At 39.1% G+C, this 27,389-nt stretch overlaps 1 protein-coding gene across 2 annotated transcripts in view; it reads left to right on the forward strand.

Annotated features, from left to right (window-relative positions):
* ppp1r16b (protein phosphatase 1, regulatory subunit 16B) overlaps positions 1-27,389 on the forward strand; it is an 81,975-nt gene that overhangs the window by 44,575 nt on the left and 10,011 nt on the right. For both annotated transcript variants that reach the window (XM_028577064.1, XM_028577065.1), the window contains exons 3-5: positions 12,243-12,313; positions 21,652-21,797; positions 22,645-22,748. In XM_028577064.1, coding sequence (XP_028432865.1) covers positions 12,243-12,313; positions 21,652-21,797; positions 22,645-22,748 — 321 coding nt within the window. The remainder of the gene's footprint in view (positions 1-12,242; positions 12,314-21,651; positions 21,798-22,644; positions 22,749-27,389) is intronic.

Raw genomic sequence — 27,389 nt, forward strand, 5'->3', positions numbered from 1 at the left:
ATGCACTAGTACTCATGTGACATGTGACTCAATGAGCTCTATGTTAAAGAGAGGAGGAAGACATGCAGGAAATCGTCACAGGTCGGACTTGAAACCTGGACCTCTGCGTCAAGGCATAAGCCTTTCAGTATATGTGCGCCTGCTCTACCCACTGAGCAAACCCGGCCACCTCTATGTTTAATTTGACGTTAAAAATGACCTCCCTTTATCTCACAGTTACTCACTGGCAGTTTGTCTTACTTTTTATTGCTCCTTCTCTTTCACTATAATCAGTAAAGGTCTGCTATCATAATTCCTTTTAGTAAGCATACTGGAGGTAATTGGATAGAGCACTGCTGCATAATTCAGAGTATCACTGAGACCAGCAATACTGATGCTCATCTCCGAAATTTATGTAGAACTCTTTTTTTGTTTTTCTTTTTTTTTACTCCTGTAAATCATACGCTTGTACAGACTTGGAAATTACTTTTGAATTGTATTTTAGTTTACACATTGGGCATAAAGTTAATAAAATAAATAAAACCTGCAAGAAGCAGTTGGAAATCAATTATAAGAGCTAATGTTGTATTTTAGGATAGCTTGGCTTCACGTTTGGAAGCTTACTTGAATTGAAATGTTTGGTAAAATGGAGATTTTTTGTTAGTTTTTTTTTCTAATAGGCGTTGCCTCCCTCCATCTGTTTATCTACCTGATGTGATGTGACTCTGCACTGACATGACTGATTATGAAGTCTGAATTTGTTCCCGGTCTCCGCTTCTCATATTAGGTCCGCTACAATAAATGCTCAGTAAACATTGTCTCCTTTATTTTGTTTTATATATTTTTTTTAAGCCACACTAGTGGCATATCTTTAGGGATGACAATGTTGGTTTGCCAAACATTATTATGTTAGCATTGTCAGTGTGAGCATGTTAGCTTGCTGACGTTAGCATTTAGCTCAAAGAAAAACTCCTATGGCTGTAGACTTTTAGCCTTTTGTACATACATGCAATCACAATGTATCTCTTTATTGCTATCAATAATATGGGGAATATTTATGAATAATTTTTGACAAGTTTATGGACTTGGTGTTAGTCTGATTAGGTGTTTGTCTTTATATGAGCTTTATTTCCTCATATTTCTTGATAGTGCCAGCTAAGGTTTGTGAACCACAAAACAACATCTGGGATTTGTTAATGTGTCCACAATGTCAGATTTGTATGTTAATTACATTAATAAGAGTGCTTTAACTCTGTCTTGCTTTGAGAGCGAGTTCCAATCATCATTTCAGATCATTGGAGTATGTTTGTCTGCTGCATTCCAATCCACAGTTTGTTGTGTCTTCCAATTGCCTTTCCTGCTGTGCCATCTAACTACATCTGTTAAAGCAGTTTTACATACAATTCAATTCCCTTAATAGCTCATCATGTGGAGGATAATTATAACACACAGTGGAATGCTAATTATATCAGTGATCTTCTCTCCTAACGTCCTACTAAAACCAATGTCATTTAGCTGCTACTTATGGATGTGCCAAGTGGCCTACTTTCTGCACAGCCAACAGAAAGGCAGAGAAGGCTACCTTGCAATGTAATTATGTTATTTTCTCCAAACTGCTGCACTGTTTGATATGTTTAGGGCCATTTCACTGTTTGAAGAGTAAAGTATCTATTTTGTGGGAACTGATGCACACTCATAGGTGTGTTACATCAGCTTTTTACCTTTGGCAGTGAATAATTGAAATGGGGTCGTGGCAAAACCTTAAGATTACAAAAATGAAAACTAGCAATATTTCGATCAATTACCTCAGTATTGCGAGCAGAATGAGACATTTAAAGAACAGAGTGGCCTCTAGATCATTTCAACTATCAAAATGCAAAAAAAGAGCCCAATTTTAACGGTGTAATCATGCTGTAAATCATCAAACTTAAATTTAAGTACTGTATTTAAGTGTTATTCATTTTTAAGCCAATTTGAAAATTTCAGACCTACTTCAGAACTTTCATATAATCATGTTTCTTCTGACTTGGAGTCTCATGACTAAAAATCTCTGAGTAAATATCCTGCTGATTGAGTGTTCACAAAAGTCATTGAATTAAGTTTCTTAACAAATATGGTTAGCATCTAAGACTACTTCTCTGCGTGTATTGTATTTGGGTTAAAAGCCTCCAGAAAATCCTCTTTCTCCTAGCTTGATGAAAAGTAATATAATGGAAAATTTTAGTTAGGGTTTATTTTGATTTGATAACAATTAAAAACCGTAGTTATAATGAAGGTTAAGGTGCATTGGTATCAGACACCGAGTGGCTTGACAAAGCGGCAGTATTGGGAATTAGAACGGGCTGAACACCCTGCACACCCACGTGGGGCCCGAAGGCTCTTTGCTGACACTTATAAACGCCCTGAACAACGCATAAAAGGAAGAAAATAGAGAAAATCCATGGAGAGGGCAGGTACAGACACCACCTTCTAGTGGGTCATACGTGATGATTGAGAGGAATTACTTTGGTATTAGTCTATACATTGTTTTTTTTAGTAAACTACTATATGTATTATAGTATCTTTTAAGAACCTGAAGGGTCCAAATGTTGATTGTTGTTGGGACAGAAGACTTAAATTGCTAGCGGTTAACTAGGTTGATAGTTAATGCTGGTTCGAAACAAACCACAAATATTGACAGGGCTTCCTTCCACTTGCTCTTAGTTAACTCAATAATGATGCCATAAGAAATGCTTTTTTCCAAAACTTCCTCCAAAAATGCCTTTATCCTCTTTTGAAAAATACATTTCATTAAAGTGAGGAGAATTCAAATTTCAGTTCAACATTTAATTGAACAAAGTCACGGAGCAGCCTGGAGTGTCATCACCCTTGTCTCTGTAATTCATTTTACCCATCTTGAAATGTTTTATAGTGCACAAAAGACATATCAATGTTGCCTCCAGTGCATTATAATCTGACCTCTCGTCAGCATATCACTGTTTCAGAGGGATCATAAACCACGATTGACATGAGATGAGATGTAAGGGATTCTGTGGCAGATGTTATTGCTGTACAACAAATATTTGCCTCTTCAATACAGCAAAGAGAGATACTTTGGAGAGAAAATCAGTTCTCCACTTGGACTAACTGTGTCACAGCTGCCCTTATATCACAACCTTTACTTAATCCTCACTTCACCGGTTGTTCTCCCTTTTCAGTGATCACTGGCTGTGAGATATGAGCCTACAGGGGGATTGGTATGAGTCAGCATCCTGCGCTAAACCCTGACAATAAGAACATCCATGCTATTAACTGTACACTCACTAACCAAAGGGGTTCTTTTCCATGACAAGAGACATGCATGTGTTATGTACCCTGTTAAAATTCTCAACATCCGTGCATGTAAAATGCTGTGATGGGAGGCTCCCTCATCAATTATTTGCCAGTAGGCTCATAAAAACCTAAAAATCCTTAAAATGAACTCTGAAAGATTATTATCTGTGTAGCTGCAAAGATTGAAGGTTTGTTTAAACGACTCAATTTCCCAATATGAGCTGATATGATTTATAAGAACTCTTTCTATACGGTGTGATAGATGACAGAACAAAGCAGGCTTTTTGAAAAGGACAATTATTTAACATTCAATCTCTGAAGTTCTCACAGTGATTCAATTTCTTTCGTTTACTGTGTTAACTCGACTTTCTGTGCAGCTATGTTGAGATAATCTGAATAATATGACCCTTCTCTGCCAATAAACATAAACAACAACATTACAGCTACCTTAACAGATATTGTTTGTTAAACAAATTAGCCTACGTTGTGTGATGCTGATCCATAACCACAGATGATGTAGTGTACAGTTCTCATATTGGTTTGGTTAGATACACTTTAGGTGCAGTGGTGAACTTTCTGTTCAATTAAAGAATCCTGATTACAAGGCAATAACTGTGTAACCATATATTGATAAAAAACAAATCGTGGCCCCTTTTGTAATGAATGTTTAATAATTGTGTATCCTACATAAAAACGTAAAGTGAGAGGTTAACTTGACTTCCAAGATTTTGCTAAGAAACATATAATCACAGAGCCAAAAATTCTGTTACTGGCACATGGGAGGTAAAGATTACATTAATAACATAAATGATAATACAATATGCATACTACAGTTGCAACGACAAAGTGTTTTGAATTTGCAACAGATCTGTTTTGTGCCTCTGACTAGTCTCTTCTCCATAGCAATGCCAACCAAGGTTCATGGGTGTTTTAGAATTTAGAGCCATCTGCCATATTCAACTAAAAGAAATTTAAAACGATTGAAACTGGTGGCCATAACATAAACCTATAGGGTTGTTGCATTGTCTGGGAGAGTCCTGTGTTTCTATGTTTCTAACTGGAGTGATGAAAAATGGCTGAGTTGAAAAAGAAAAAAAATACTAGGGTTTGTGTGAAACAGAACCTCCTGCAAAATTGCACTTCAACTTGAAAAATAAGTTTTGATTCATCATGTATACTTTCCTACATTTAAATGACATAACCCCTGGGTGATTGCATGTACGGGTCATGTTTTGAACTTTGATTTAATGGTGCTGATGTGGAAGCAGACAAACAAACAAATCACTTGAGATTAGGTTGAGTAGTAAGTATAATATTGATTTACCATAGTAGCAGATGTGATTGCAATATGTGCTGTAATCTTATAGGTTGGTGTCTTGGGAGGAGAACCAATCTTGTAAAGAGGTGTGTGAGCTTTGAAAAGCACATCTAGTGGCTTCTGTAATTTTCAGGGAGTGTGGTCAAATATTTTCCTGACTTCTGTAATGGTAAGTCATCTCTCTCCAAGATATCATTTTATATAGTTGCTCCATCAAATGCTTTGTGTGTTTTCATTTTTGAGTGCTTATAGGTGATTTTCCACCACAAACTTCAGTTATATTTTTGCTGTGTTCTAACCTGAGGGCAGACATACCATCACACCTGACTTGTCTAACACATGTTAAAAGCAGGGTCTCATGCAGAAACTATATATTTTACAGATGTGTAAAAGCACAGATATAATAAACTAGTGACCCTTAAGATCTTTTTTTAGTGACAAGAAGATGTATGATATCATCTGGGGAAATCTCAATCTCAAGTGTATGTATGTATGTATGTAAGAGGATGGACAGTTTTAATAAGAGCAGCCATAGAAAACTAGAATCCTTAACAGTATATCAGTATTCATGATATTCATGAACCTGGCTTCACTTCGGAGCACACATTACATAATACAATACATTTGTGAATAACCACTTATCAGTAATCAGAGTTCAGGAAACGTATGGCCTAAATAATATAACCGTATAGTCAAAGTTCATTCACTCGGGATTTGTTTCCATCTCTGACACACTATCAAACACGCTCACATACAGTATTGTCGAGGCACAGTAAGATAACAGGAAGGAAGGGTGGGTTTCTTTTCCTGTGCTGTTGTTTGTTTATGTATCTTTTATCTTTTGGGAAGCATCTCGCCCAGCTCCGTCCCCTCCCTCAATGGGAATTTATGGGATCTGCCCAGGAAGACATGCATGAGATTTCTGCAGCGTTGTATTCATGTCTTTTTGTGGTGGTAGATTATCACCATGGTGACCCTTAGATGTAATGGATAGCTTTTTTAAGATTTTTGTGTTTGTGCGTTTGCTCAGCCCCATACGATGGTGGTACAGACAGATAAGAATCACATTCATGGTTTGTGTCGCCAGCTCCAACTCTATTTTACTTTCTCTCCCATCTTTCTCTGCATCTCTTAGTACCAATGGATCTGTCTGTGTGATGCATGACAGCATTTTATCCCTGGCTCTTCCCTGTGAGGGTTTGTACGATATATTCTCTGATTCCTTTTCCTTTTATCATAAAACTCGTATGCCACGGGTGAGATAAAAGTAAAGAAGCTGCGCATTTTCAAGTGCCATTGGTCATTAAGTGTGAGTCTACATGCTGCTAATGAGACCTGCTGGATGAAAAATAACCCGATCTCTTAACGTAAAAAGTCTTTAACTTTGAAGTAACTAAATCACCACTGCAAATATAGCTGCAGAGGTGGGTGTTTTTGACCAATTTACACAACTTCTCAATCGATTAGTAAATCAACAGAAAATAATCTACAAACTTGAGGTTTGATGCATTGTTTAATTCATTTATAAACTAAAAATGTTTTATTCCAGCTTATCAAATGTTGGGATTTGCTGATTTTCTTCATTTTTAGCCATAGTGTCGTGCCTCTAGGGATGGCAGAGTCGGTCTTTCTGTCCAGACTAAAATATCTTTAGTTTGTTTTGGTCGTTTTTTAAACTTACACAACTCCAATACACATAAAACAATAATTAATAAAAATAATTAAACAATTCTTCATTGTCATTACATTTTAAGTAGTGACTGACAAAACAAGGCAAGTTTACGCTGACTGAAAAATGTGTAGTCTGAAGCCTGAGCTTATTACACCTACCATATTTACATTCATTATTTTGTACAGTCCAAAAAACTCATGGAAATTTGGTTCAGACATTTGTGTTTTCCTCACATTGAATTGTATTGTTTTTAATGATCCCCAGACTTTTTATCTAGTGCCATTATCAGGTCAATTGCAAAACTACTGACATACTCATCAGCTTCAGCTGTACTTTGTGTTCAGTGCTAACTAGCAAATGCTCGTCAGCATGCGACCTGGTTTATTACTATGGAGCTCTTTTAGCTGTTTTTTAAACCCGCATATGGAAGTGCTAATGCCAGACCTCTTTTATATCTGATAAATCATTAGCTAATTGACATTTTAACAGTGTTTATAATAATTGTAATAACAGAGTAAATGTCCCATTTGTGAGGTTTTGTCATTATTTTGTCTCCCCCCTGTGTAAGTTAATGTGTCCAAAAGGTTATCTGGAAATTACAGTATGTTAATTAGTTATCACTTTTTTTGCTGTTGTTGTTTGTTGTTTTGGTGTTAATTTGGTGCTATTATTTTTAAAGACGGAATGTTTTAGCCATCAATCTATTAGCAGGCAGGGATTGAGATTGAACTGTCTCATTACTGTGTGTGTGTGTGTGTGTGTGTGTGTGTGTGTGTGTGTGTGTGTGTGTGTGTGTGTGTGTGTGTGTGTGTGTGTGTGTGTGTGTGTGTGTGTGTGAGAGAGTGTGTGAAATCATTACCTTTTTTATGATAGATAGTGATGTGTTAGAGGAGTTATGTCACATACAAATATACATGTATTACAAAACATAACTTTATAACATGATAAATCCAAACAAAAAGAGACAGAATTCCAGTTTGAGCATCACTGTACATACAAAGTGATTCAGATCAAACATTCTGTTAAAAGCGTCAGCTAAATGAAATGTAATGTAATTCTATTATTTGAAATTTGAAATACAACAACAAAATACAACCTGAAAATGCATTATACATTTTCCCTAACATGAAACTGACTGCATTAACCGAGAGATACTGTATCATCAAAAGTGTGCAGAAGTGTCGTTGATTAGAGAAGAAAACGTGGTTTGCTGCTGTTTGTCATAATGTCTGTTCACTCTTTTTCCATTTTAAGCAATGAGCAAAAAATAAATATTTGCCGTTTTTCAGCAGAGAGAAATTGATTCTGAATTTGCCTCAGCGTTGATGCATTTGAATGCGTCACTGTGTGCACCGCTGTATGACATGATAAAGGAGGACATCATAATGCACACACACTCTTCACACTGTCATATACACATCTTATACCTGTAAGCACATTCACACACCACCTAACAACTGCATTATGTTGTGTAAAAGGTAGATAATTTGATTTTCATAAGCACTTTATTGAACGTTGTATATGATATACAAATTGATTCAGATGGACCAAAGATTGAAAACCAAAAACTAATATTTCACCCAGACAAGAAAAAAAATCAGACAACAAAACACAACATAAAACATGCATTCAAAGAAACAAAACCGAGCAACAGAAACATTCATAAATGTGAAATGAGTCATGTCTCTGTCTTACTCCTCTAGCTATTTAAACACTCTCGCGTGCGCGCTCTTTCCTTCACATCACTCTCACCTTCAGATGCATCACACATCACAACTCAAATCTATTTCATCTCAACTAATGCATCAGCGCCCACCGTCTCTCACAGAGAAAGCAATTCAGCACCAATGTATATATTTTTGTTGCATGCCTGCCTAAAAACCAAATCAAATATCAGTCTGTTTTGGTGGTGGCGAGTGTGTCTGTGCTGCCTGCATGTTCATCCGTCCCACTCTGCTTTCCAGCACATCATTTTTTTTAAATGTATAATTTCCAGCCTGAAGAGCAGGCAGAGCTATCTGACTTCTGCCTCCGACAGACTATAAGACACAACTGTCACCTTCTGATTACTTTTCCAGACTCATATGTGAATATAGAAAGAGTTTACATACAGTAGCTGTATATGTTGAATCTATGCACACAAACACACAAGGGGCTTCCACGTGAATGAGAACGTGAAAACATCAATTTCTTAATAATAATAACTGCGGCAGAGCTTTGTGTACAGTATGTACCACCAGTCAGTATGTAATGGAGATTAATAGCTGGGTGTTCCAGCGGGGGAAGTGAACAGTGACAGGCTAGTGTTTATCTAGTGCTGCTATTGTCACTCATCCTGATTTTATTTAAATTTTTTACTTTCACACCACTTTATTGTTTATCATGGAGCTAGATTGTTTAAGTCATGCTGAAATAGAGTTTTTTTCTTGCTGAATGCAACAGAAATTAGGTCTCTGTTATCTGATCAGAGCTTTTGGAAGACAAAATAAAATTTTTGCTTTATTCCCAGTAATGTTTTCAAGGCCAGGATGTGAGATTATTTTGTGGTTAGTTTTGTAAACTACACTTCTTTAACGATAGGATTTAGAGCAATGGTTGGATGCATCATGCAGCGTGTTCCCACTTTGTTATGAAATGTGGTCTTTTGCACATGCATGTATGTGTTTTTGGGGTTACTGAAGTGGGGTCCAGGGACCCCCAGGGGTCCGTGGTTGGGTTCCAGGGGGTTCCCAACAAAAAGGGGAATACTTTAATTTCACTATAATTTCATCCATAAGTAACACAATGACAGATTGTATGACTATTTTGCTCATGGGTTTCATTCACTTTCTGTAATAAAACATCTAAAAGCAAAAATTCTATCAGGTAGGGCACCCTGGGACAAAGTCTTATCAGATGGGGGTATGTGGTCTAATTTGTGTCAGTTTAATTCAATTCAATTTTATTTATAGTATCAAATCATAACAAGAGTTATCTCGAGACACTTTACAGGTAGAGTAGGTCTAGACCACACTCTATAATTTACAAAGCCCCAACAATTCCAACGATTACAGTAATTCCCTCGCGAGCAAGCAGTGTGACAGTGGCGAGGAAAAACTCCCTCTTGGGAAGAAACCTCGGACAGACCCAGGCTCTTGGTAGGCGGTGTCTGACGGGCCGGTTTAGGGGTCCTTGATGTGAAAAAGTTTGAGAACCACTGTAGTATAGGGCTTTGATCCAGTGTCTGTGTCTGCAGCTGTAGTGCTATTTAACAGGCAGGGGGCCTGATGGCATGACTGTTATAAATCACCTACTCACACTTCATGTGGCCACATTTATTTTCCTCTGGTTGTATTTCATCAGCAATTTAAAAACTAAGCTTCAAATTTTCAGTATCCACAGTATATGGAAACTGAAAACATTAGTTATAGAAGTGGTTCTAAAATATTTGGTTCAATTAATCAGGTGTTGAACCAGAAGACTTTGTTTAAGCTCCTCTTATACAGTAGCAAGTATCTTATTGTAGTATCCTTTTACAAAACACTGAATACCCACTGGCTGACGTGTTGCCCCACTGTACCTGAACTCTGACATCTCTGCGTGTGTTGGCCAGAACAAGATTAATGTCTACTCTGAAAAATTCTTTCATGACCTCCCGAAATCCTCTCATTACAACTTTGGTGCACCCAGACTGTGACTCATTGGTGTGGTAATTCATTTGCTACAATAAATTAAGAATCAGGAAAGAAAAGGAAAGTGCAAATAAGTAATGGTGTCAGGAAGCGATGAGGTCTTGCATTCTGAATGCATTTGCATCTGGATTTATCAAGTTTCAAAGGGTTTTTCCATCTATCACCATTTCTTACATGCTGCTGATGAAACTGACCTTTCTTTGTCACGCAGCCAATATCAGCATTTCAACTTTACATTTTTATTATCTTACATATATCAGGTTGATATATATCATTGACTATATTAAATAACATTGTGTTAGTCTTTCTTTGGCTCACATTTTTCTCCATTAGAACAGACAAATACTGCACGTTTTGCTTCTTAGCTTGTATTTCTTGGTTGTTTTTTTTTAGTTATTTAATTGCTTACGTGTAATGTTCTGATATACTTTTTTTTTTTTTTTTTTTTTTTAAGAAATGATTAAGCTGTAATAAATCAGACAATATGGTGCTTTCAGAAAGTAGAAGACTCAAAACTGTAATCGCTGTCAAAGGATCCTACGCACAGTTTTATAAATGAGGTGAAGACTAATATCACTGTTAGATGTTGACAGCGGTGCTTATCAGAAGCCTAATCGAGGTCTAATAGCTGCAGGATTCAGGAAGTGGAATAATGGAGTTAGGCTGGTGATGGCTGCACTTCCATCAATCTACTTTACTGTAGAAAAAGCACTCCCTCTGCCACATTTTGTGTTTCAATAATGACCGGCTGCCATTATCTTATCATTATCTATCGAGAGAGAGAGAGAGAGAGAGAGAGAGAGAGAGAGAGAGAGAGAGAGAGAGAGAGAGAGAGAGAGAGAGAGAGAGAGAGAGAGAGAGAGAGAGAGAGAGAGAGAGAGAGAGAGAGAGAGAGAGAGAGAGAGAGAGAGAGAGAGAGAGAGAGAGAGAATGAAAATGCAACCTCACATGAAAATGCATGTTTTGTGGGTGTCAAAACACAGGTGGCCTGTGTAGATTCAAGCATGGGACTGAAGCTGCTAACGTTCTGCTTTCGCTACACAGTAGGGCACTGATTGTTGACTGACTGTTTTTATTGTTTGTTAATCTGTTGATTAGGTTCTTGATTGATTGGTTAATCATTTGTTCTATATAATGTCAGAAAATAGTTTAAAAAAAAAAGGACTATCTCAATACTCAGAAGACCAAGGTGACAACACCCTCCCTTTCATAAACTATACCTACGCCCACATTCACGTGTGTACTGTACTGCATTTTATTGCATGTTTCTCCATCCTCTACGGTGTGTATAACCCTCTGGCCTTCTGTTTTATGTGCACATGCATGTATCTACTTCATGTGTATGTGACTGTTTGTCTGGCAGTCTAAGGGAAAGATGTTATAATTATCATCCCAAATCTCTCTCATCTCTTTTTCAGCGTCATAACCTGATTAATGCACTTGCTGTTTTACATTTTTTTGTCTTCTGTGAAATAAAGGCACAAGGCAGCACTGCCAAAAAGAGGGGATAATATTAACGTGTAGAGGAGCCCTGTTTGTGCCAGTGCCGCTTCCTGCTCAGGCCAGCAGGTTTAGCAGTGTTAGCAGTCAGGCAGCTGTCCAGTGTGCAGACTGTAATAGCTGATATTTTGTGAATTAGGGTCTGGGCAGAGGGTTTATCTGTTGGGACTATGCGGCAGACAAACGGTGTAATCCCAAGCATCATTACATCATCCTCCATCACCAACCCTTGCCTCGCCCTCACCAATCATTCATCCATATTTCCAAGGTCAGTTGGGTAACATCCTGGCAGGGCTGATAATTTAATTTGAGAGATTAAACTTCCTGCACGGATGCATCACAATGATGCGCTGATATTAATGGATTGCAGATTGATTGGTGATGTCACTGGGTAACAAAAGGTTAAGTAAGGGTGCACCTGCAGGCTGTGTGAGCAATCAAGAGGAATCTCATCATGCTTTTATCCTACATCCATCATTTTGTTTTTTCAGCAGCCAGCACATTGCATTCTCTATGAAATATTGATTATAACTGCTGTATCACCATGCAACACGTGTGCCTCTTAACATGCAACTTGTGGCAGCAAACTGAATATTTTTCAATTCTCAACTACAAAATAGTGTTTCATTAGTGCTCGTGAAGCATGCACTGAAGTGAGGCCTCTAAATGGGGTTAGATTTGTAAAAGGAAATGCAGTTATTTAAGCCAACTAAAGGAAATCATGTATGCTGTGTAAGTTATTTCAAACTTCTACCTTCATTTATGTGTTTTTCCATCTCTTGTCCACCAGTGCGCTACCTGCTGAAGAACAATGTGAGTCCAGACCTCTGCAATGAAGACGGCCTAACCGCCCTGCATCAGGTAAAAACCGGGTCCCTGTGGGTCCTTAAAACGTCTTGAAACGTCTTAAATAAAATGTTCTCTGTCTCTACCTGTTTGTCTCTCTCCACCTTTGGTCTTTCTCTCTGTTTGATTTCTCTGAAACTGTGGCACTGATGGCATCTTATCTCAAATTTAAAAATGACAAAATTATGTGAAGTATTTAGATAGATTGTTTGTTAGTTTAATGGTAGGTAGCTGTCTACCTATCACAGGTTTGTGGGTTAGATCCTTCTTCTGTCCTTATGCCAACACAAATTGATTGAAAACATGACACATCTTGGGATACCTTTTAGTACCCAACTTATACAGTACTTATTAAATCAGGCTTTCATGTACTTACAATATAGACATATCAATATACCACAGCCACTTGTTGAGAGTCACAAAGTGACTGGAGCGTATGCTGGCTTCCCATGGGCAAAAGGAAATAAAAGTAATGCAGTTTGATATAGAAATAAAATGGAACTTATTTTCTATATAATTTTGATATACAATGGGTAAAATACACTTTTCTTCTTCACGACACTGCTCGATTTCAACATTACATTTGATATAAAATACTGAAGACTAAACAAAACATAATTTTGTAAAATGTATTCAACCTGCCCTTTCAAGCTGTGTGATGTATTCTTGAGTTTGTTCTGTTGTTGTCAAACATTCCACATAAAACATTATGACTCAGACTTTTATTAATCAAATCCAACTTTACCATTAAGATCTCAGTCTCTGTAAAAATAGAATTAAATCATGTCCTGGTGTTATAAATGTGTAGCAGTATGATTTATAAGAGCCATGTGCATAATACGGTGTTGAAGTTTTCTGACAATGAAGAATTTATTTTTAATAGTGAGGAAATTAGTTCAGTATTGGGGAAATTAGTCCATTTTGATGCAGGAAATTGATAGCGGGGATCTGGCCCATTTCCACTTGCTAATTAGAGCCATTACTGGCGTGTTAATTAAAGCTTCCACCTCATCCAAATAAATGCACCGGATCACTTCTCACTCAAAACTGCTCAGTCTGTGTAAATAATGGACCATTAGATGACTCATCTAACCACAAATCAGCCTTTCCGTCTTTTGATTTGAAAAGTTTTCCTTCTTTCCTCTGCCTTATAGCCAGTTCCCGTCACCACAGTTCAAACGTGTACAAACATTTATTAGACTCCAGGTAGTGTGAAACAACACAGTCACCAAGTACAACCATCAAACCAAATCCTGGGAGCAGTTTCACAAAGGCCTGGTCTTAGCTCAAACTAATAGTCAGAGTTATCGTCTAAATACATCCGCTGCACAAAGCTGTCTAGATCTTGACTTACATACTTAATCTTATTGCAATGAACTCTGGATAAAAAAATATCTTTTTCAAAACATGTCTGACGAGCAAATGCATCAAATCACCCTGCACTAATCGGATCTTTGAGTTGAACTTAAGAACACGTTGTTCTGAACAAACTGGCCAGAAAGGATGGATTACTCAAACAGAGGGATTTCCACAAAGCCGCTGCAATTGCTAACCGTGCTGGTTCACGAGCTACAGGATGGAGACGCTGAGGTAAAAAGCCCAACCTGTACACAAACAAGCATGAAACCATTTTGTTTGTGCCTTGTACACTGAAATGTCAATCGCTGGTAAACTCAGAATCTTATTTTTGTAAAATAAACCCACATTGAGGTGTGGACAACATCTTTATGGGCAGAGAAGGAGATGGCATGGAAGGATGACACCTTAATGAATTTCAGAAGGATGTGATGCTCATTTATTACCTCAGTTTCTCCTCTGCTTTTCACCCTTCCCTGGCCCCTCTCATTTCTCTCTCTTCAAAGTTGTGCTATACACCTCTGACAGTTTATGTCCCCTCTTTTCGCTCTGCCTCAGCTAAGACAGCCGTCTCTCTTTCCTTCTCGGCTGTTTAAAGCCTAGTACTCTGGCACCTGCTGGGATTCAGCAAAATGAACAAGGGGAAGAGAAGATTGAAGTCCATCAGTCACCACCGGTGTGGCTGGTGTTTTAAAAGCAGTGGGCCGTTGGCTGCCGAGAGATCAGATTGACCTTTTGGCTTTCAATGTGTGTGTGTACCAGATAATCTGCTATTTGGGCTATTTGGATGGGTCAGCCTGCACACTGTCTTCAAGATGAGACCTTTTCACCCCTGCTACAATATGAAAAGTACCTCCATTCACACCTAGGCAAATGGGGACACATTACAGAAACACACACACACACCCCATGTGGCAGAGAGTGAGATAAATAAAGTGGTTGTGATTCTTCTCTAAATGAGATGTCATACCTACCTAGGGTTGGTCTCACCTCACTGATATGAGACATTAATCAATAGATGGCTTTCAGGGGAACTGATTGTGACAGAACACACACACACACACACACACACACACACACACACACACATATATATATATATATATATATATATATACACACACATACACACACAAGCACGCATGCACACACTTTGCACACAAGATTTACTATGTTTCGTGAAAGCACCTTGACAGCTTCAGTTCTGATAGAGAACGTGTCATTTTCTACAGTTAGCTGGCTGGATTACATTGGGATGATGTGAAGGATAAATGGAGACCTTTTGTTCAGGGACAAGGTTATGCATGTGTGTGTTTGTATGAATGTGTGTAACGCCATGTTCAGGCCATCATTAGTACTGCATCAAAAACACATATGGCTGATATCTGAAAGTATGCACAGTGAAACATATTTGCAAAGCACAGATATCCAGTTACAAGCTACAACATATTGACTTTTACAACCAGCACTTCCTCTCTACCTGCCAGCCGAGACACACCTTGGGAGCCAATCCGTTTAGGGCAACACATGACTTTGGTTTGAGGGAGATTGTTAGGTATTGGCACTGGTTGGCTTTCCTATCAGGCATGGCCACAACAGCATGGGTTGGCATGGCTATCCTCTGCTGTGAGGCCCACTGCAAACTGATTCATGACTCTGGGAGATTAAACCTCTAGGAGAGTATAGCTTCCTTGACCATCTTTCTTTTTCCTTACCTGTATCGGTAGTAACACTCCCACACCAACACAGACCTATTTGTTTTTTTAAACACAGTGCTATTTTTGGTCCGAACACTGAAGGTGGAGGGAGATGTTATTGTCGCTAAACACACCCTCCTCATGTTGTCATATCTTTGGTTGAGTCATCGGTTACCGGTCACTGCTTATCTGGCTCTGCGTTCTTGTGTTTTGCTTCAGAACCTTGGTGTGGTTGAGTGGGCACGATACAACAGAACATCAACAGACGGCTGGAGTCGCATTTAAAAACTTCAGTGATTCTACCCCTCAAATATTTATGCAGTGATGACAGAGATGGATATAGAGATGAGGGAGACAAGCTTTTAACTTATGCTGTAATGTTCATCTGCAGGATTTTAGATGAGAAGACTGCAACCCTTGTGGTCCCAGACTGTTCATTAGTCATTCAGTCATACTGCAGCCTTTGAGGAACTTTAACTCCGACTGCTAGCCTTTCAGTACCATGTTCTTACACTCGGCCCCCCAAATTCAGTAATTAACCCTGAAACTGTCACTCTAGTGTCCTGTACTTATTATTGTTTTTTCAATTATTTTTCATTTGGCCTTTTAGGTCCAATTCTCAACATTGGAAGTTTCTGCACACAAGACCCCCTTTCCTTGTCATAATTTGCATTAGCCCTGTCATCGCTGGCAAAATGTTAAGCCCTTTTATCCTTTAGCGTCCTGCAGTCTCAGCCACCTGGTCCTGGTCTTGCTCACTTAGCCGCTCACTATTTCAGTTTCATTGCCAGCTCTGTCAACCATGGCCCTCATGGTGCTAGCCCTGACAGAATGTCAGTCTCAGCCTTATTTCCTCGGCATTTTGCTCCTCAACACAGACCACAGTCCTCTCCGCCCACTGACGGATCCCAGCAAGACTGTTGCTGTTGTTTTCCAGCCACATAATCTGAGCCTTTATCCAAGCCACACTCTCATCCTTGTGTGAATAGTTTTTATGAAAGGCACATTATTTCCTTACTTGCCTTATTGTCTTGTAGCCAAAACAAGAAGAGTGGAGGCTGGTGGGATCTACAGGGGTTGGCTAGGCTTTGGTGGAGTGACTAGTTCCTAGAGTAAAAAGCTAAGAGATTAGCTTAGTCAGCTAGCAGGTGGGCTGAAGTATGGGGGTTTATTCAGAAGGAGGTTAGGAGATTAGCCTAGTTGTTGGCTGGTGTGTAGGTTGATATCTCTTTTTTTTTTTTAATGACATCTGTCATGCCACTGCTGCAGGCTAGAGCTTTAAATGCAAGGTAATCCATCAGTGTATCAGATGTCTTTGACAAGCTTGTATGTCTCTTAAGAGTCTTATGAGGGTGTTCATTCCCCCTGAATTATATCCTCAAGCTTGCCAATAAAAAGAGGAAGAAAATGCCCTCATACATGCACACACGTCTTTGCTGCCCCTTTAAAGGAACACGCTGATTTATTGGGAATTTAGCTTATTCACCGTAACCCCCAGAGTTAGACAAGTCGATACATACCCTTCTCATCTCCGTGCGTGCTGTAATGCTCTCTGACGGTTCCAGCAGCATCAGGCCAGCACAGAACATGCAGGTGAATGGTTCCAGTAATCCTACTGCTCCGAATTGTACAAAAGTGACAAAATAACGCCAACATGTTCCTATTTACATGTTGTGATTTATAGAGTCACAGCGTGTACAAAAAACAACGCAACATGAGACACAGCCGTCTTCTAACTGTAAACAAACCGGGAACTATATTCTCAGGCGGAAGAATATAGTACTTGGGCGGAGTGATATGCTCGCAGCAAGCCTGTCTGAGAATATAGTTCCCGGTTTGTTTGCTGTTAGAAGATGGCTGTGTCTCATGTTACGTTGTTTTTTGTACACGCTGTGACTCTATAAATCACAACATGTAAATAGGAACATGTTGGTGTTATTTTGTCACTTTTGTCACAATTGGGAGCAGTAGGCTAGTTGGAACCAGTTACCTGCAGGATCTGTGCTGGGCTAAGCTAATGCTGGAGCCGTCAGACAGCGTTACAGCACGCACGGAGATGAGAAGGGTATGTATCGACTTACTCTGGGGGTTACGGTGAATAAGCTAAATTCCCAATAAGTCGGCGTGTTCCTTTAACGTCACTGAAGCCGGAAGTAGTTGACACAAATAAAACAGTACCACTTCTGCTTTTGGGAGCTCAGATGAAGGTCTCGTAAACGGTTCATGCTCCTTCTGTCTCTCACACTAGGTTCAACTGAATTTAAAGCTGTGGTCGGTTTGCACAGGAACCTTTCACACCATTCTGCAGATTGCTATAGAAAAGATTCAGAAAAAAGAGACCCCTCAAAGTGACCTCATCCTGTGCTCTGTGACTGGGACCAGGATGTTCATTCTGTACTGCTTCATGTCTTTCTTTTTCTTTTCATGCTGTCTGATTGCTTTTAGTATCCTGTAGCTCTTTGTCCTTCTCATATACAGTAATGCCAGTTAGTATCTAAGTTTCCTAATATTAGCCACCGAAAGGAACTGGTGATACCAGACCAAGTAAGGCTATAGTGGCAGAAAACCCAGAGTGAGGGTGAATTTTACTTTTTTTCTTAACAGCAAGATTGTGTTATTTCTTCTTTTAAAAGGGTTACCTTTTAATGTCAATTATAGAAATATTCAGATTTTCTTATTCATTTAAGTTAATATTAAATAAGCGTTTGAGCTATTGATCTCATCCATGCTTGTCGCCAATTTTTTGGTCATTTTTCTGACTCTGGCACAGAAATATAACGTCCACATTCCTAATCCTGCCTTGAAAGGTCTGATTGGGTTGTTTTTTTTCCAAACAGGGAAGCACCTGTCAATGAGAACAACATTAGAATTATTAGAATTGTGGAAAAACATATATAAGGGTGTGTAACCAGGCCACATATTGCCAGGTGCATTTCTGCGCAGCTCAGACTTGCCGCTTCTTCAGGAAACATCACGTAAACAGTGTCTCTGTAGCTAAATATGGATTGGCTTTTAGTGGTCAGTTAGAGTTAAATAATTAAACTGTCTCAGGAGAAAATGCAGACATAATTCTCATGTTAACCTTTTGGACTGTCTGTGAAAAAGGGGTAATCTTACTACATACTTTTCCCCGTGGCTGAAGCGTAACTCACAGGATGTTTGTCAGCCAATAGTGTTTCCAATCAGTCAGCCTTTTTGTTTTCTATGCATCTATTTCACCTTATCTGCTTTCCTGCTATCTGTCCTCTGCATCTGTGAAGTAATTTCATTTCCTCTCTTGTGTTGTATTTAATTTATGTGTACTTCCCCCACACTCCTGTCAGAGCTGCCTTATCTGAGTAGCCTTGGCAGTTTAAACTACAAAACTCCAGAGAATGCACACAACTCATTTTCTCCTTATGTGGTCTTTTTTATTGTTGTTTAAGAATTCATATAAAGATATTTTTTAGACGGCAGGCAGAGACAGAGATGGAGTACAGGTGACTGAGAAGACAGATTGAGGTTTTGTTTTAATGCCGGCAGGGAAGTATATGCAAGGGTGTCGGACTGGGGGGAAAGAGGGGACTGAGTACCCAGGGCCCTCATGTGATAAAAAGATGCTAGAATGAATAGCTGTGGGACTGGGGGCCCAGAATTTTGTGCCCCAGAGTATGTGGTGCTAAAGGTGGCGCTCTCAACCATTAAATCAACTCACAGTCACATCTGATCGCCTCGTCACGAAACTCAATTCTTGTTGGCTGGATTACTGAGTACCCTACTACAAGGGCCCATTTACTATTTGCTAGGAGGTTCTGTTGGTTAAAATCATTTTTCGACCCATTAATTTTTGATATATTGGTCTGTTACTGGTGCCTTTAGCCCATTGTCTAAATGATGCCAATAGGATGCTTAAGAAGAGAGTCTGCTGTTGCATTTTCCAAAGTAAATTTAGGCTGTTTTCTAATCTCCCCTTCTCTTTCATAACATTTCCACCCTGTTGCTTTATATTCATGTTTGTACCTCCTCTCTGTATTACTGTGACTTGCTCTGTCGCTCCTAATCTCAGACACTAGAAACCTCTCGAGATTGCACTTCCCCTCATCCTCTATATAAACCCATGAAAAAGGAAAAACTGTCTGCTTTCACACCTCAACTTCTCAAGATTTCTTTGGTGAGCATTGTGCAGTGTGGTGGAATATTTAAAGACTGAGTATAAAAGGTGAAAAGTTATTTTTTGGGGAAAATAAGTTTATCAGATGTGTAACAGCATCTCTAAATTAATTGGGTCTTCAAAGTGAATGCAGCCAGCTACCTAGCAGGAATGAAACAGTCCTTTCAAGCATTGAATGCCTAACACAAATTTGACATGTTGGTACCAAGTCTGGATAAGCACTTGTGTCACCTTTAAAGCTGTTTCATGCTTCTTGCGCTCAGCGTGGTCAGGGCGCTGCGGACGGCGCGCATGGTCGCCGCGAACCGTCTGGTCTTTCATACTGAATGTGGTCAGAGCGGCTCAAAGAATGGACTTCTCTCCTGTAGCCAATCATTGCAACATGGTCTATGCGACCGCGTCCGCATTGTTACACAATCTTTGAGGTGTGCGGCTTGGCGATTGGACCCTCCGCGCACAGTCGCCCAGGCTGCATTTGCATCATATTGCCGTCCACACTGCGCCGACTGCGCTCAATGCTAGAAGCACGAAACCGCTTTTATGCTGTTAGGACGACAGTATTATCAAGTTGTACCAAGTAACCTTTCTGTAACTGCACTGCACAAGTCTAAGTCTAATGCTGTCCGATGAATGTTAAGGTTACTTATTTCATGTCTAAAAACAGCTAGACCTTTGCTCAGCAGTACAACTACAAGAGAAACCCACAGGACAGGAACTCCTTGAATCCTGCTTTATAAGTTCAATGTTTTTATTAATTTTCAATGCAAATACAATTTGGGATAGGCTGCTGCTTGCCAGAACCCTTAGTAGGATAAGTGGTTTACACGATTGATGGATTTATTCGGTTCTTTTCTTTTTGCTATCTCCATTTTGTTTCTGTTTATTACCAACAATTCCCCCCCAACCCTGTTTTTTCTGTCTTTGTTTAAATATTTCAGTGGGTAGAATTAGGGATTAATAGCACTCTGCAGATTTAACATTTCATCATGACAGATGTCTCGTTTTCATTTCATGGCTTCTCACAAAAGAGAAAGTGCTCTTTGGTAAAAAAAACAAAAAAAACATGCAGCTGTTTATTATTTTTATGACTTTTCTTCTTCTCGGGGTTCCAACATAAGATTTGATAGATCAGATTCTAACCCACAACTTTACCAGCACAAATAAGAACATTGGCTCCTGCTGAGATGCCCCTCTCAGACTTTGGAAACAACACTTGCTCTGAATCCTTCAGTTTTCTGATTATACCTGACCCTCCTGCTGTGATAAAGTAATCCCATTATTTGACTTCATGTCTGCTCCTTGCAGTGTCTTCCTCTCTCGGTTGTCTTGTCTTTGTCTTTGTTCAGTGGCGTAGCACTGCCACACACACACACACACACACACACACACACACACACACACACACACACACATGCACACACACACATGCACACACACACCAATTAGCTCTGATGGAGAAAACTGCTGTTACTGACAGCAGCTACGTATATTGGAGGATGGTTTACATGGAAAAATTCTCCTTCCTCCCCACCCTAAAATCCCACCCAAGTTAACAAGGAAAATATGTTCTGTCCCTTTCTGTCTTTGTCTCTCTGTGGATGGGTGTGAGTTATGGGTGCATTTCCAGCTTTTTCACAGATCCAGGGAACAACCCACACAATGGGTGAGATGTCACAATGACTGTGTCCAAATTGGCTTAATGTGTTTTCAGTTTTTTCACTCTGCAATATGCAATTAAATGACTTTTGTAGAGATGCTGTTTGACTTGGTACAGTAATGGACTTCTTGCTCGTCTGTGCTCTGGTGACAAATGAGTCTCTTTTTGTTCCTTTTCTGTAATGATTAAGGTGCTGAAGCATCAATGCAGCACTGCTGAGTACTTACTGTTTGAATTATATGCTACATCAGAAATGTAGAGCTTCTTTTAGCCAGCATTTCATTTACCTCTCTGTTCTGCCTTCTTGCCTCCTGTTCACTGAATATCATTTCTCTCCTCTTTATTGATTTCTTTTTTACTCCCTTTTTTTCCCCACCAGTTTACATTTATTCCCTCATCTAACTCAATCTAGGGTACTAGCAAGTAATACAGTATCAACAATTAAACACATGTCTTCTTTTCCCCACCTCCCTCCCCCTCTCTTTGACTACAGTGTTGTATAGATAACTATGAGGATATGGTGAAGATCCTGCTGGACCGAGGAGCCAGTGTCAACGCTCAGGACAACGAGCTGTGGACGCCTCTGCACGCCGCTGCTACCTGTGGCCACGCAGGACTGGTCAGGATACTCATTTCACAGTAAGACATGCAGATACACTACACCAGGGTTTCCTGCAGCACTTTATAGTGGAGGTGAAATAAAGAGCACCCATGCTGGAGTCTAGTACCTACATCTGGGTTTGTGTTGAGAAAAGTCAAATAACCCACTCACAATCAGGTGCTGATGTGTAGGAATAAGTTCCTATTGACCAGCTGGATTTGTATTATCAATGGCTGTCATCAGACAGAATGAGGGCACCACTTACCTGTACACACACACACACACACACACACACGCACACACACACACACACAAGTCAAAATATAGTAGGTCGAAATAAGTCATAGTATAATATGTCAAAAAGTGATAAATGGGTCATGTCGAAAAAGTGATAATAAAAAGTCAGAATAGCATATCCAAAATTGTCATAGTATGATGAAAAAATTGTAATAGTATAGCATTTCGAAAAAAGCCATTAAAAAGTGGTATGGTATGTCGAACAAAGTCATAGTATAATGTCTACTAAAATAGTCATAGTATGTCAAAAAAAGTCATTAAAAAGTCAGAGTATAGTATGTGGAAAAAAGTGATGAAGTCATGGTATAGTTTGTTGAAAAAAGTCATCGTATAGCATGTCAAAAAAGTGATTAAAAAGTCATAGAATGCATTGTTTCCCCTACCATTGTTTTGTGGGGGCGGCCCTAAATGATATTTAGCAATTCTCCACATTTGGATCACAGATGATGCCCTAAAATGTAATGCATCAAACATCTTTTCCTCATATAGTCCTCATGTTAGCCATGGATATTTTACATTTATAATATTTATTAGCCTACAAAAATTTATATTCCAAAGGTGTTTATCATTTATCTTTGTCTACCACAGCGGTGCAGATTTGCTGGCGGTCAACTCTGATGGGAACATGCCATACGACCTGTGTGAAGACGACCCAACACTGGACATCATCGAGACAGCTATGGCCAACAGAGGTAGAGTGTAAATGTTTGAGGAGATGGCACGACCACAGACATCGGGGTTCGTGGACAAAATCTTTAGGCTGTAGCTCTTGGTTAATAAGCACAGTTTTTATGCTTTCTTAAACAACTTTGGGAATCGGTCTCACAATGTCTGTAGACTGAATTGATTGAATAAATAAGAAATTGTAGCTTCTCCATGTACAGTAATGATGCCACTGGAGGGAGTGTGCTGTGTCTACTTTCTTTAATATTATGCCAGTTAGATCTAACTTGTACCAACTACTAAAAAAGGGGTCTTAAATTGCACATCATGCATTACGTACATGATAATGTGCGACTGAGGCTCAAGCTGGCCAGGTCATCACCCTCAACAGTTGGTGATCCTTGTGAAAGTAAATAAAGAAACCACATTTTTCTTGTATTGCAGTGTAGAGCGAGTTAGTGCTTAAATTATTTTTATGATTAAAATAATGTAAGATTAGACTGTTATTTCAAGAGAAAAGGCTTTTTAGATGAGGATAACGTTGCCCAGGGTTGACCAGAGCTGGTAAACTGTGATAGCATCCAGGACCGGCTTCTACACAATGGATTTAAACTGGGCTTTTTATTAAATGTAACTGGTAACCCTACATACTAATACTGTTGGTTATTGATGTGCTCCTTGGCTTTAAAAGGAATGCTCGATTACTACTGTAGCTAATTAGCTGGGCTTGGTACAATTGCAGCTTACCTTAGAGCAGATAAACGCACTGTTTAATCCTTTAGTCCTTACACTTCCAACATCCTCCAAACTCTTAAAGTGTTAAGAGTATTGCTCTTACTATAGCCCCATACACACGTTTTGCTTGTCAGACCTACCATGCCAAGTTATGTTTGCTAAGCTATGTTTGGATAATTGCTGTTCGGGGGAGGGGTTTAGCTAATGTTCAATATTGTTCAATTATGTGTATTTGATAGTTGTCTTTAACGCTTTTCTTACTAGTAACTAAAAGTATATTTTTTCCTTAACCATAGCAGCAGGCTAAGAGTGTTTGTAGCTTCTAGCAGTGTTAAATTATGTCAACCCTAGAAATAGATCGTTGAGGAAGATGGCAGCGGGGTTGGGACCTCATCAAGCAGTAAGTGTCCCGCACCGTTTCAAGATTGACACTTCGAGAAGCTCTGAGATATTCACAGTTCTCTCACCCCCGACGGGATGCAGATTGGAATACTGTATATTCATGCTCTATCGCTGTAAACAAACAGTGTGCAAAGTTTGACGTAACTGAGAGAGAGCTCAAGGAGATCAGCACCAACATGCAGTGAGGGATGCATCATTGAGGGAAGAGGGGGAAACTCATGCTGTGATTTACATGTTTGCATTTCTGTCTGTGTTTGTGTGATACGAAGGAAGACTGACACAAGGAGAGTCAATGTGAAGGGCAGCTTTATTTACACCGGAGTTAAATCACACTCAACCTTCTTGACATAAGCTCTTTTCGTCAATGTTTTGTTTTCTAGTAAACCGTTACATCTACAGGCAGACGTGTGAACGCGGACACAAAGCGGCAAAATCTGTGGCTGCGGGGGCTTTGAGTGTAGAGACATGCTGTAGTGTGAATGCACAGGTTGGCTGCTGAAATGTAGTTGGCTTAAAGGAGTAGTTCAGTTTTTTTTTGGTAAATCTTTGCTTTCTGGTGGCGAGTTAGATTACTGAAATGTCTGAACTAACTGATGCCCCTCTACACGCCTATGCACTCGCCTCTTTTGTTGAGCAGTGACATTTAACACACAAAAGTCTGTGGCTTATGGGTAATGCTGTTTCGTTAAATGCCTCTTAAATCAGAAATATCCTTCCTTATCTAGACATATGAAGTGAGCCACACAACATACTGCTGAGAAAGCCACTGTTCCATGGCTGTATTTTGGTTTTTGTTATTAGCATTGTTAAAAATGTCAGTTGGATTTTTAATGAGGTTTTCTTTCATCTGGAACAGGGCCTGGAAGTTTTGGTTTCACTTTGGCTCTCTGTAGGGATCTGCTTTCGGGGCACCTATTCATCTTGTTTGTTTACTGTACATGTGTGCGGCTGTTGGTTGCTGTCGATTTAGCATGTGTACATGCTAGAGAAGTAGTAGCAAATAGGAGGTTGAAAAATAATGGAAGGTGCCCTTCAGCATCAAAGTAAATCCCAAATGCTTTAGCGGAGCTGCTCAGTGGTAAACAGGAGAAATCTGTGTGGAAGCAGGGTGCTGCTGAAGAGCATCATGAGTGCTCAGTCATATTTCCCTGGACAATTAAAGGTCGGAAAAAGCCCTGTTATGTTAAGTACTATATTGTAAACAAGTGCGGGGTTAATGATTTGATAGTTGATTGATAGTTTTAATGGTGCAGATAGGACACGTGACCCCACATCGTGTGGGTTGTATCCTCAGTGAAACAATATTGGAAAGACAGAGGGAGAGGCTGGGGGCTTGGACAGGGAAAACATAGACCGCCGAAAATGAGGTTCTTAGTTTACAGTGGCATATCTTGAGCCGCAGAATGTAGATAGCGGTACAGTAGTTAAGAATAATGATTATTAAGCCGACCAAAGGGAGTGCGATGCTGCTAATTGCTCCCATAATGTTGTCAGTAGAGCCTGACCAATAAAGGATTTTTAAGGCCGATATCGATACAAATATTTGGTGATTTAAAAATCCGATATTCCGATATATCGGCCGATATATATATATATTTTTTTAAATCCAGAAACGCGTAACAAATTATAAACAGATTTCCCTAACATTAGTTATTTGTAGTTATTTATGAGTCCTCACAAAAATATGATGATGCAGTTTAAAAATAAACGTTTGTTTTATTGTCACAATAGAACAACACCAAAATATATTAAAGTTCTTAAAGGGTTAAACACGAGTTTTGCCAACAGGGACGTTGTAGAGCGCCCTCTGGTGGACAAGCTATGCAACGCCAACACTGGTTGAAGGGTGTTTTATCCGTTTTTATAAAAAAAAAGAAATAATATTAATTTATCGGCCATTATAAATGCCGATAATATCGGCCCGCCAATATATCAGTCGGGCTCTAGTTCTCAGCACTGTACTGCTGGATTAGACTTCTCTCTCCAGAGACGCTACAGGTATGGGCACACCGGCACTCTCTCCCTCACACACACACACAACACTGACTCTTTCATGATCCATGTTCATCCGTGGGCCGCAGTGATAATGGTGAAAAGTCTACCAGGAACAGAACCGGTGAAAAAGATTGGGGGATGCAGAGCAGTCAAACCACACAGTTAATGTTATTTTGTACCACCAATCAAATTCAAACCTGAAGAATAAGATTATAGACAGCATTGATGATATTACTCATTATCGATAAATTATTCAAGTAATTTGTTAAAAATACCAAACATTTGGTGCTTCCAATTGTTAAAATGTGATGGTTGGCTGCTTTTCTCTGTTTTTATATTATTGTAAATTGAATATTGTTCAATTTGTGACGGTCGGACAAAACAAGACATTTGCAGACATCACATCGGGCTCAAGGTAGATAAAGATTAAATGATCAACAGGTCAATCAGTTATCAAAATAATCCTTAGTTGCAGGCCTAATTCGATTTGGATTTATTTCTCTGCCATGTTGGACTTTTATGGAGCTTTAATCTTATAATCTAATATGGGATGAGTGAGTTCCAAATAGCATTGCTCACTCTTATAGGCTGAGACAACTGTCAATAAAGCAAACTCCCCCCAAACATACCTCATTTAAGAGAAAATCTTAACAGACTTCATGTATATTTCGAGACAGAAGTTTGGCCTCTCTGCTTGTCAAAATAGATACAGAGGGGAGTTGTGACATTAAGTTTACATTAATTGTATCCAATTGTGCTTTTAGACACAACTATGCAGCCATCTGCGAGTGATTTAATCTTCAAAATCTCAATAATTGTTGTTATTGCAGGACACAGCAAAACTTGAAGTTTAGCTCCGAAAAACAGGTCCTGGGAACAGTTAGATGTACCAGTTTTATGATTAGCTCGTTTGCTTATTTATGTGATGATATATTGTCAGTTTTTCTTTAAACAACATTTGTTTTAGTATGACAATGAGGAATGTTTGCTGTATTATACATTTTTAAATCCTTTGTGGCAAGCTAAGCTGTGGGGCATCAGTGTAGCTAAGAGACAGATGCTTACTAGCAGAAAGAAGAAAATGGTAGCTGGAGGATTGCATTTCATTCAATTCGACAAAAGGGACTGTCATCGCCCTGATTCCTGCACCTTTAAAAACCCTAGATTTGCCTTCAGCTTCACTCGCCCAGGTTCAATTTATAACTCTGTGTCACAGGAAAGGGCTGAAATACTGACAATAACATTTGCACAGTCACGTGATTCGTGCCTACTTCTACTTTTTATTTCAAGTAAAATGCTCCACAAAAGGTGTATCTTTAAATTACTAATCCCATAGATAAGATTCCAGCTGTGAGCTTTAATTTCCAGCTGCTGTCACTTGAAGGACATTTTCATCTGACAAATACATTTTCTTTTTTAATGAAGGAATCAATCAGTTGATTTATTGTAGTTTTAGTAATTCACATATTCAGTCACAGTGCAGGAAAATAAGAGTCACAGTTCTTACTGACAGGCTGTTTTCATCATTGTTAATCTTT

Source organism: Perca flavescens, chromosome 4 (assembly GCF_004354835.1).
Source record: "Perca flavescens isolate YP-PL-M2 chromosome 4, PFLA_1.0, whole genome shotgun sequence".
In the NCBI taxonomy this organism is placed as follows: domain Eukaryota; kingdom Metazoa; phylum Chordata; class Actinopteri; order Perciformes; family Percidae; genus Perca; species Perca flavescens.